Here is a 12,615-nt window from a genome sequence, read left to right as displayed (position 1 = left end):
GCTGGCTTTTCTCTTGAAGCGAACTTTAAGTAATTGACCTACACATTCCAAATCCCTTAAACTTCACAAGAGGGTGGAGGCCCAAATTATATCAAGTTTGTTGCAACAATGCAGACTTAAACAGAACTTGAATGAGAATGTCTCTATAGAAACATTGCAATCCGAGAAGTAAAACAAACCAGTTGTGAGTTCAGACCCCATATGGTTTCATTTAGGAGAGCGCACTGTTTTTCCACAAAGGTTCATAATTTACTTTCATAAGGCATTACAGTGATAAGCTACACCTACACATCACCTAAAACCAAGTGCTCATTTTCAATTCAGGGTATGTAAAAGTCAATTCTGCCCCACAAAGTTTTTTGATTGTTCAACCAAATGTGTTGTACATGCACACATGGTAAAGCACTGATTAGATATATACAGTACATAAATCTGGGCGTAGTTGAGCCAAACACATCTATCACAAAAGAGACAAAAGGCCTCATTTCCTTCATGCCTCAATTTAGACAAAAAGTGTAGTTACGTAGTTTGCTTTTGCACGGCAGAATTGGTTACAGTTATAATGGCCTGTCTCCCGAAATGTTTTCCAAACTTTATAAAAGATAAACCATTCTCCACAATCAACATGAGTGTTTAATTAATATGTACAGTACATGTTAATGAGAAAATTCTTGTTGTAAACTCCACTTTTGAGGTAGAGATATTTTGTAGCCAAACAGGATGTCATATCCTGCTTAAACGGACAGGAAATCTTGTTGCTGGATAGTCTAAAAAAAGGTTTGCGATTATTCTAAGGGACATTTTAAAAAACGTGCCATGCAACCAGATATACTGCTGCAGTTGTAGCTGGCCCTCATCTGATAAACAGCCTTGAGTCATTAAAAAAATTAAAGAAAATTAATAAAAATAAAAAACATAGGATTCAAATATCATGGAAGAAATTCCATATGTCGCAACCAGTTTCACGTGTAATTGATTTATTTTAAATACCTTCTGGGTTTCTCTGGCATAGTTCATAGAAGGTAAACAATCTCCATACAGCTTTTATCCTAATAAAAATAATAATGGTTTTAACTATAAATTTCCCCATGGCATTTGTCCCACATGCTTGTGTAGTAAGTATAACCATACTTAGTAACTCCCTTACTTTGTAAGCATAAAATACCTTAATCAATTCACAGACTGATGCCTTAAATGGCAACAGGTAGGTAAAGCTGGATAGAACTTATTCACCTTATTAAGCTGTAAAAAGCTCCTTGATCACATCTGATTTTCCACAACCCATGTTGTCTGGAGTTCTTTGTATACTGACTGTTCTTAGAAAGATGTCTTATCAATGTTTTGTCCGCGGAACGATCCAAAAACACTTTAAACTGCAGTACAGCCCATTGACGAGACTGTAAGTCTATCCCACACAGCCTCGTTGTCTTTCCCATTAAAAATCAAAGATGGCGTTATATATAGAATAAGGTCTATTAGACAAAAATCATTCAATGACAATATATGGGTAGTTGATGCATAATGCGTCTATGCATTTTTTCTTAAATAAACATACACATTTTGGGTTAAAATTTATATGAATTAATGAGGAAAAAATGTGTATTTTGTGTATCAGGACTGGTCTTGTGTTTTTCAAGTTTTCACCATTTTTAATCATCTTTACATTTTAAATTGGTCAAATAAAATTTTAAAAGTACAAATATTTAATGTAGTTTCTCAATGAAATTGGGGTCATAAAGGCTGCCTGCGTAGTAATTATCAATAATTAACATAACAATTATTTTAGATGAAGTTTACGATGTCACACAGCAGAATATGTCCACCTTTCAAAAGTACTTTCAGTTGCACAATTTTGATATCATGACACATTCAGCAGTTTCAGTTATAGAAAAGATTAAAATCTAATTAAAATGATCAGACATACTTATTCAGAACTCTCCAGGATCACTTGAGTTCTCCACAGTCTGTAATGACAATCATCTTTACAGTTCCTCCATCATGTAAGCCATAGGACTCCTTGAGAGAAACAGTTTCCATGCCCTCTTTGACCTGACCAAACACAACATGCTTGCCATCAAGAGAGAGAATGACAGGAACATCAAGCCCACAAAAACACTTAAAACAGTCAAAATGTGTAACAATTAAATAAATAACCTCTGTACTAGCATTCTATTCTGTTTTTGCAGGGCAAATGAAAAACTATAATCCATTTGTGTTTGGCCCAAAGTTTGCCGTAGACAATACACCTACAAGAGAGAAGGGAGAATCAGACCGCCTCCTGGCTTATTCCAGGCTCAACTTTTAATAGGCAAATTTGTCACTTTGAATAATTTAATGATGTATAGATTCATGATATTAACAACCAGAGAATAAAGGAAAGTTTGAAAAGCAGCAGGTATTGGATGAAAGACAACGTCTGGCTTAGGTAAGTTATGGCTCTCTACTTTTATTACATCCAGTCACGTATTACACAACCAAACACCATTTACCCATATTAATCTAACAAGAGGGTTGCTGGTGTAGGAACACCCTGGCACCAAAAATGCACTATGGTACACTGGCTTTGACTCACTTGGAAAGTAGGTAATTTGTTTGAAGATTACAAAATCTTTTTCAGGAACTGAGGGAGCCATAGCACCACCTTGTGGTCTTAAATAGATGTACATGTGCAGTTTTTGCACATTTTTACACACTTGTAATGAAGATGTGGCAGATCAGAACCCTGAGGAGCTAAGAGGGTCTCTAATGTTTAGCTGAATTATGGCTGTTGCATGCCAAATGCATACATATAAAATGTAAACATAATTGCGTGTGTAGTCAAAGGCTGCTTCTGTATATGAACTTTGATCTCTGTGTTTAGTGGACAGGAGCTCTCAGCAGTTGAGGGTAAGTAGAGGTAAGTTGAGGGTACAGTAGTGACATCATCCTTAGATTTCTTTCCATAAATAGCTTTTCCACCAGTGCCATTATGATTAGTGAAATCTCCACCCTGTCAGCAAAGCATTAGTCATTAGATGGCCTAAAATTTAACTCATCATAACCAAGGGTCAGAAATTATTAGGGGCTCAAGGCAAATATGCCACTGAAAGTGACAAAAATGTCCTAAAAATTCAAAATATAGGGGCACAAAATTCCCCATAATGAATTCCTCTGTTGAGGCCTTTTTATATATAATATTGTACACAGTAAGATATTGATTGAATTTTATTGGTAACAGGAAATAAATTATCCAAAGTATTCACATTTATGTTTATCTATTAATTCAATTTAATATTTGACATAAAAGGACGTACTTTTTTTGTTTTTGGTTGGGGGAAAAAATGCCCAAATAAAAGGCACAAAATGCACCTGAAAATCAAATCCAGAAGGCAAATGTTGCCGCTTAATGGAAATGTTCATTTCTGCCTGGAACAAGATGAACTGATGAATTAAAAAAACTGAATAATATAAAAACTTATTCAAAGTTAATGGCCACCTGACACATGAATTCAGGAATGATTCTGTGAAACAATGAGCCTTTATATCCAAAGCCATTCTCTCCTGTACAGAGGGCCCTGAAGATCTCTGAAATGAAAACAAATGACAACTGAACACTATTGCAATGTAAAAGTGTGGAATTTACAGTCTTTTCTCAAGTAATGTACATTACACACTTTGTTGCACATTTTCACTTGCATGTCTGGTCATTTTTGGGCCTCTAAAATATAACCACTAATAATTATTATTATGCTTACCTACCGTTTTGGGTACCACATCAGCATAGAGCTGCAAATAAAATCTGTTAAATAAGAAACACATGTATTCATAATATTACATTATTATCATTTTGTTACTGTTAACAACATTAGTTCAAAAACAAGTCAGTGAGTCTGAATATCATTTACCCTAACTTCTTTCATTTTACCATACATCTTAAGATTAATTTGACTTGACAAATAACTATAGCAGCATTATGTACAAATTAGCTGTAATGGATCATAACTTGCCTCGATAATAATTCTTGCACATCAACATCCAAATAATTGATGAGAGAATTTAAATTTTTGGGTGAACTGTTCCTTTAATAATTTTCCAATTTTTACTCTTAACTCTGTATTTTCTGTTCAATTGCTGTTAAACTTTCTCAGTGTTTTGATTAAGGCATAAATTCTCATCCACACCACATCCACATAGACAGTGTTGTCACATGCTGTCCTGTCTGTACCTATAACTTCTCCCCACTAGTCAGTATGGAACAATCACAGCCCATTAGAAGTGGGTTAATTCCAATCTAAAGTGAGCATCTCTATGCCCTACTCAATGTGGGTCCCCTGAAGGGAGCAGGGCATCACTGTCTTATGTGTGTCACTAAATTTTGACTGGTAATGAGAACATAAAAATGCATGCTTATAGCTATTGAGCATTGTATTTTCTGATCCCGATGCGCCCCCTTGAGGAAGATTTCTTATCCAATTGGAAACAATTTGACCAGCCAATGGTTTTATAAATCACATTTGCTGTGTTCTTTGTGGTGGCATCTTCTTGCAGTGAATATAGGCTTCTTTTTAGAAAGCCTGCAATTTTTAAATCTTAGCTATGCAATGACCAAATGACATCAAAAAACGATGGAAAGTTGTTTCATCTGAATACATATTTATTAGATAAATATTAGGATGTCACAGCATCTAACTACATACAGTTTTGCAAGACTAAAAATCACAATTAGTTTTTTGTTGTTTTTGTCTTTTTCTTTTCTTCTGACCAGTTTAGAATATGAAATGATTGTACAACAGAATGTACAAGCAAAGACAACTGCAACGTTTGGCGCCAATCACCTCAGATTGTACCTTGTTTTTTTTTTTGTTTTTTTTGTTTTTGTTTTGTTTTTTCCTGATCATGATATCAAAATTATACAAACTCTGGATTTTGGTTACAATCTTTTGGAACCGCTCCTGGCCCCGTGTCCCTATTTTCGAAATTATTCCCCAGGATTTTCTTCATTATCTTTTGTAGCACCTTGATAAGTACACAAGAAATGGAGCAATACACATAAGCTAAATATTACACAAATGTAAAACAAATGTGTCTCTTTTTATCCCCTCCCCAAATTCCTGTTATGTGGGATGGATATTTTACAAAAGTGAACAAATGCCAAGAGGTTCCACAGACGCTAACAAACACAGATTCATTTTACCCAATTTAGATTCTGATGGGAGGATGCAAGCTTTACAAATTCTAAATACACAATGCACATTCCCCTGGGGAAAATGAATACATTTCTGTTAACATGTCTCTATTTATCATTTACATATGTACATGCATCCCTACTGTAATGTGCCCCTTCCCGTTTTCTCTTCGACCCTCTCCAAACCCTCACCTGTGGCTCAGAATTGAACACGGTCTAATTCATAGAACTATTTCTGTTTCTGCCTCAGCATCCACTGTCTCCTCAACAACTGTACAGCGATAGTATGTGACAGCTCAGACTTCAGCATGAGCCGACTTTAGGAGTCTTAAAGTTCAGTTTATGCCTATTTGTGTCTACAAGGTGGGAACGAATATGTGGCAGTGCATCTTTGAAAAAGGATATACAAGTGAACTACAGACAAACTCTATAGATTTTGAACTCACATTTTCCTGTCGGAGTTCTAAGTATTTCAATTGTCAATGACAAACATCATTTTTGTACATAATTCTACACCAAGAAGAACAGATAAAACTAAAACCTAATATTGCAATTCATAAAAAAATAACTTAAAGTGAAAACATGTTCAAACGGTGGTTGCATTCAATAAAACACATTCCAAACAGTATTCAATAGGACAAAGGACAGCCTTTGAGAAATATCAGTTTCATAGAAATGTCATCACTACAAACAAACATACTCATAAATACTGAAAATTATTCAAGGGGTCATTGTTGATTTGAAATAAAATCCAGAAAACTTTCGTTCTCATTTCGTGCTGTTATCTAATTGTATAAAAGTTTTACTGAGATGTACACAGATAGGTCGCATATTTATGTAAAAATGAACTGAAATGTACAGTTTGTGTAATATTTTTGATGGATGTTGAGTTAATATATAGCTTAATTTTATAGATGAATTAAAAAGTAAAATCTATAAATATAGAACATATATATATATATATATATATATATATATATATATATATATATATATATATATATAAAGCTTTCTTCATTGTTTGCTGTATAATTACTTTGATTTTACATGTAAACAAAATGATAAAAGTGAGAAGGAATTACACATTTTTATCAAATTCTATGTTTAACAGTTTGGTTGAAAATAGGTTTAACCTTGTCAAAACAGGTTTGGGCCACCTTCTCATATCAGGGTGCATAACTTTGGTAATCCATGGACATCTTTTGATAAATGTACATGTTTTGTACATTTGTAATATTGTGACAACAGGACAAAAGAAATAAAAAATTATTACCATAATATGAACAATATATTGTGCATTATAAAATAAAATTTTAAATACGACAGTTCATGAATAAAAGGCTGAATAAAAACAACAAATAACAAAAGAAGTGATTGAAAAAAAAAATCAGTCATACTTTATCACTAAAATAAGGGGCGATTGGCAACACTGAATGTTTAAACATCGTATGCAGTTTGTTGAAAGAGAGGTACAAACATCACAGGCCTAAAACGCCCAAGCCTCATGCATGACGAGAACTCACAGAAGGCAGATGACACAAGACTCACTACTCTTCGAAATGTGATTTGCTTTCTTCTTGCTTTGTGTGACCATTAGTGTGGAGAATCCAAAGGACATTGCGGAAGGAGGTATAGTCTATCGGAAGATGCACAATGCCAAGGGTACAGTGCTGAAATGTTTTTGTCTTGAGAAGGAAACAATACATGCCGTGATGCCCTCAAGCATTTGTTTAACTTTGTACATGACGCATATGCCTGAATGCGGTGGACATATGAATCATATTACAAAATGAGGTGCAAAGCTGCTGTGCTTACTGGAAAAGAACACGTTTTCATGTGTCCTATGGCGTGACAGGAATGGGAGAAATGAGAGTTTGGGAGTGTTGGAGGACTTTCAGAAACTCCCATCGTTAGTCTCTGGGATGGGAGCGTTAGATCCTTCTGGTGCCAATTGTCACGGTGATTGTGATATAAGCTTTCTTCCCTTTGTTGTCTCCTTTACAGGCTTCCAGGTACAATTTGACACATTCTTTTGTGCTTTTTCAACAGAGATGGACAGACAGACAGCTAAGGACATTTGACAAGGATTTGGGAAGATGTGATGGTAGAGCTTGGAAGAGCAAACCTTCAAGAGATTGCAGACACACAGAGGCTGGAACACACACACACACACACACACACACATATATATATATATATATATATATATGTGTGTGTGTGTGTGTGTGTGTGTGTGTGTGTGTGTGTTGTCTATTCAGGTCTTCTTTTCTGAATTTAAAAAATGCTACAATACTTTCCTAGTGAGCACACACACAGTTCTGTGTGACGTATTCATATGAACTGATTATAGCTGCACATGTATTTCCATTAGTATTGAAAGATATCACTTTAGTGCCAACCAACATGGCTGTCATATATGTGTGGAAAGGTCGCTTGTAAAAGAGTGAGATATTTACATGAGGAAGAGGCAAAAGGATGGCTGTTTCCTGTTTACAAAGTACAGAGTCAGTCCTCAGGGTGCCTCTTGATTCCTGACAGCCAAACAAATTAAGGCCTCTCCAAAAGGCCAATTGATAGAAGTCAGTTGTTCTCAAAGAGGGAGAGCAGATCGTCATTGCTGCTGCTCGGGAGGTCAGGTGGGTCTAAATATGACAGCAACTCATCTGGGTTCGCCAATTCTGGCAGAAGCTGCAGAGGGTGACAGACAAGTACACTGATATTACAATGGGCACTTCTACGCTATACAGATATCACAAGCACTTTATAATTTAAAGGTGCACTATTTCTAAAAATACTGCAAATAAATAGCACTTTCGAACAACAACAAAAATTGTAATCACATTCGCTCACATGAGATGAAGACTCTAGTCATATTAGTAGCCTAATAAACTGTGTTTTTATTTACATGGAGCAGGTCGCCTCATGGGGGCTGCCATGTTGAGATCACATGACCAGCTGAATCCTACTCATTTTATAAACCAAGCAACTCTGATGTGAATCCCAAGATTAGAAGCTTTGATTTGAAGCAAAAAAGTATTTGAAATAGGCCTTTATCACAGTCCGTGTGTCGTCACATCCGGCACTGAATAGTAGCGTAACCAAACATCCGCCCATCGATCCGTCTATGGATGATTGCAGTATTTCTCAAAAGGTTTAGCCAACTTGGATGCACTTGGCAGTAAACATCAGCCGTTACTTTGGATTAACACAGCACTTCACTTTGTGTGTTATCTACCACTTTAATGTGTAATAGTATCCAAGCGAGGTGATTATCAGCACAAAGTTTTCCCAGTTCATCAGTAGCTGCGCGTGCTGTTCAGCTCACTCCCAGAGGATGAAAGTGCTCAACTCAAGTCCGAAGATATAGCGTTTAAGTGTTTTAATGTCATTTTTTCACTATTGCAGCATGCTCATCTCCCGTTTGTAAATATAATACAGTTGTAGACACTGGGACATTTTCATCTCTATGTTTTATTTACATTGTATTCTGTCCAGACTCGCGAGTGGATGCTTCAATCATCGTACTCAAACCACGAGGATATAACTCCATGTATAAAATGATTAAACCATTTATTTTCTGTAATCAGAATCTGGGATGGAAAAGTTTCTTTATTTGAACATTTTTAAATGGATCTTATATCATACATGGAGATTATACAAAGTAAGTACATGAAAGCAATGTGATCATTATTATCGCAAATACTCTGTATAGTCTTTACTCGGAATATACGTTTTTTTGTGACATACTGTATACCCCTGTCTTGTTTTAATGTTCTTTAATGTGTAAATGTGCTCATGTTTGTACTATATTCTTGCATTCCTCCAATATTGTTTTTTACTTATACTCTGTGAAGTGTTCCCTGCTCACACACATCCTGTTTAAAACAACATGACACCAATTTCCTTTACTTCATCATCCCTGAGTAATGACTGGAAGGTGAGGTAGGTCTGTTTAGATTAAGTATTTGAGATGAATTGTACATAAAATAGTTCATAATAATTCCACGCTGTGGGCACTGTCAACGAAACAGACTGCAGTAGAAGTTGTTTTACACTACTAAGCAAAGCTTCCGCTCTGCGAACGTGGAAGTGTGATAAAGGCCTATTGGACAAAAAGACAACAGTACAAGACTGAATTAATTAAAGCATAGAAACCATATACAGTTGTGCTCAAAAGTTTGCATACCCTGGCAGAAATTGTGAAGTTTTGGCATTGATTTTGAAAATATGACTGATCATGCAAAAAAACTGTCTTTTATTTAAGGATAGTGATCATATGAAGCCATTTATTATCACATAGTTGTTTGGCTCCTTTTTAAATCATAATGATAACAGAAATCACCCAAATGGCCCTGATCAAAAGTTTACATACCCTTGAATATTTGGCCTTGTTACAGACCCACAAGGTGATACACACAGGTTTAAATGGCAATTAAAGGTTAATTTCCCACCTGTGGCTTTTTAAATTGCAATTATTGTCTGTGTATAAATAGTCAGTGAGTTTGTTACCTCTCACGTGGATGCACTGAGCAGGCTAGATACTGAGCCATGGGGAGCAGAAAAAAACTGTCAAAAGACCTGCGTAACAAGGTAATGGAACTTTATAAAGATGGAAAAGGATATAAAAAGATATCCAAAGCCTTGAAAATGCCAGTCAGTACTGTTCAATCACTTATTAAGAAATGGAAAATTCAGGGATCTCTTGATACCAAGCCAAGGTCAGGTAGACCAAGAAAGATTTCAGCCACAACTCCCAGAAGAATTGTTTGGGATACAAAGAAAAACCCACAGGTAACCTCAGGAGAAATACAGGCTGCTCTGGAAAAAGACGGTGTGGTTGTTTCAAGGAGCACAATACGACGATACTTGAACAAAAATGAGCTGCATGGTCGAGTTGCCAGAAAGAAGCCTTTACTGCGCCAATGCCACAAAAAAGCCCGGTTACAATATGCCCGACAACACCATGACACGCCTCACAGCTTCTGGCACACTGTAATTTGGAGTGACGAGAACAAAATAGAGCTTTATGGTCACAACCATAAGCGCTATGTTTGGAGAGGGCTCAACAAGGCCTATAGTGAAAAGAATACCATCCCCACTGTGAAGCATGGTGGTGGCTCACTGATGATTTGGGGTGTGTGAGCTCTAAAGGCACGGGGAATCTTGTGAAAATTTATGGCAAGATGAATGCAGCATGTTATCAGAAAATACTGGCAGACAATTTGCATTCTTTTGCATGAAAGCTGCGCATGGGACACTCTTGGACTTTCCAGCACGACAGTGACCCTAAGCACAAGGCCAAGTTGACCCTCCAGTGGTTACAGCAGAAAAAGGTGAAGGCTCTGGAGTGGCCATCACAGTCAGCTGACCTTAATATCATCGAGCCACTCTGGGGAGATCTCAAACGTGCGGTTCATGCAAGACGACCAAAGACTTTGCATGACCTGGAGGCATTTTGCCAAGACGAATGGGCAGCTATACCACCTGCAAGAATTTGGGGCCTCATAGACAACTATTACAAAAGACTGCACGCTGTCATTGATGCTAAAGGGGACAATACACAGTATTAAGAACTAAGGGTATGCAGACTTTTGAACAGGGGTCATTTCATTTTTTTTCTTTGTTGCCATGTTTTGTTTTATGATTGTGCCATTCTGTTATAACCTACAGTTGAATATGAATCCCATAAGAAATAAAATAAATGTGTTTTGCCTGCTCACTCATGTTTTCCTTAAAAATGGTACATATATTACCAATTCTCCAAGGGTATGCAAACTTTTGAGCATAACTTTATATTATCTTTTTTGTAAAATACTTATATATACAGTATATATAAATAACAGTAGTTTGAATGTCTGGAGACAGACTTGATTGCATCAGGCGTGACTCGACCTGCGACTCTCTGATTAGTGGATCGTTTCCCTTCAGGATTCACGGGTAGTTCGGTTCCTCACCACGAATTACGCAATTAAACGTTTTTTTTTTTTTTTTTTTTTTTAAATGAAGTTGAAATAAAGCAGACTGATGGCTTTAATAGGAGCATATACCATCGATTACCTTGGAGCTCACGGTAGGTCTGTGAGCTTTAAAAGTTTTCAAGTTATCGTTAAAAAAAATTATTTGTCTAATTGAATGGGATTTTTGCTTCTGGAACCTGACTTTTGCACTGTATAGTTCACTTTCACTCTTGGAATAATTGAATCATGTGCATTTTTGGCATCAGTTACCAAAATCTCTTGCTTATGCATGATGCTGCTGTATCCATGCCGTTAGGTGTCAGTATAAGTCCAAAATGACCACCATAACATCCAGAGCAACATAAACAAAAAGTTCACCTTGATTTTGATTTTGAAAATGAGATCTTAGCATTACAACTGGTTAAAGATCTTGCAAAGAATGGCCAAAGAACCTTTAATCACACATTCTTGAAAAGTCTGCGTGCTTTGAGCTATGAAAAAGCATGATGCTAACATGATTGCGCCGTAGCAAGTAATGAGAATAGCACATGACTCCAGAAATGAGAGACACACTATCAGCGCAAATACTCACATCCAGGGAAGGCTCGGGCATGTCTGCAGGTCCCTGGCCACCTGCATGCCCATCAGCGGCAGGGTTGAAGGTCATATCGGGATGCGGGTGACTGTTTTGGCCGGGCTGCTGTGGGTGCGGGGGCTGCCGTGGGGGCTGGGAGGATGGGGGGCCGCTGTGATGCAATGGCTGAGCTGATTGGCTGTTGGGGTGTGGGGATGCGTGCATGCCTGGCTGCATGGAAGCATGGGATTGATCAGTGCTCACAGGATGGGGCATCTGTGGAGGGAGGAGAGAGAGGCGATGAGGGTGGAGCACTCCAACTGTGAGAGCTCAAGTGGCAGCCATAGACAGACAGAGAGCAAGTGCCATTTGATGATTCAAGAGCACATCAACCTCTGAGGAGAACTGAGAAATCTGTTGGCCTGTGGTGAATGTGAAATATGACCACAGAAATGTTCACCCAAATATGAAAATTCTTTCTGTCATCACTTACCCTCATGTTATTTCAAACCCACATGTCTTGCTTTCTTCCGTGGAACACAAAAGGTGATGTTAGGCAGAATGACAGCCTCAGTAAGCATTTACTTTCAATGTATGGAAAAAAAAGATGCAATGAAAGTGAATGGTGACTGAGATTAACATGCTGCCTGACATTTCCTTTTGTGTTCCATGGAACAGAGAGTAAATCATACAGGTGTTTGGAACAACATGAGGGGAAGTAAATGTTGAAAGAGTTAAGACTGATAAATAAGATTAATTTTCAAAGACATGTGCATCTCTCTCTCTCTCCAAGCTATGACATTGCACACTTGTGTTGTGACCTTACAAGTGTGTGCTTTTGAAGGCAGTTATCAACAGACAAATATTATAGCGATGATACCTTAACCACATATACTGTGTTTGTACCTTTTTGCGGAAAA

At 37.1% G+C, this 12,615-nt stretch overlaps 1 protein-coding gene and 1 pseudogene across 7 annotated transcripts in view; both read right to left on the bottom strand.

Annotated features, from left to right (window-relative positions):
* Positions 1-1,944: 1,944 nt before the first annotated feature.
* LOC127413786 (peptidyl-prolyl cis-trans isomerase F, mitochondrial-like) lies at positions 1,945-3,911 on the bottom strand (annotated as a pseudogene).
* A 700-nt stretch (positions 3,912-4,611) lies between these two features.
* The window catches only part of zmiz1a (zinc finger, MIZ-type containing 1a), a 209,004-nt gene continuing 201,000 nt past the window's right edge, over positions 4,612-12,615 (bottom strand). For all 7 annotated transcript variants that reach the window (XM_051652211.1, XM_051652215.1, XM_051652213.1 and 4 more), the window contains 2 exons: positions 11,714-11,971; positions 4,612-7,852 (listed from right to left, as the gene is read on the bottom strand). In XM_051652211.1, coding sequence (XP_051508171.1) covers positions 7,745-7,852; positions 11,714-11,971 — 366 coding nt within the window. In that variant the 3' untranslated portion in view covers positions 4,612-7,744. The remainder of the gene's footprint in view (positions 7,853-11,713; positions 11,972-12,615) is intronic.

This window comes from Myxocyprinus asiaticus, chromosome 23 (genome assembly GCF_019703515.2).
Source record: "Myxocyprinus asiaticus isolate MX2 ecotype Aquarium Trade chromosome 23, UBuf_Myxa_2, whole genome shotgun sequence".
Classification (NCBI taxonomy): domain Eukaryota; kingdom Metazoa; phylum Chordata; class Actinopteri; order Cypriniformes; family Catostomidae; genus Myxocyprinus; species Myxocyprinus asiaticus.
Note: the sequence above shows the minus strand (reverse complement) of the source record. Positions and strands in the feature narration are given on the sequence as shown.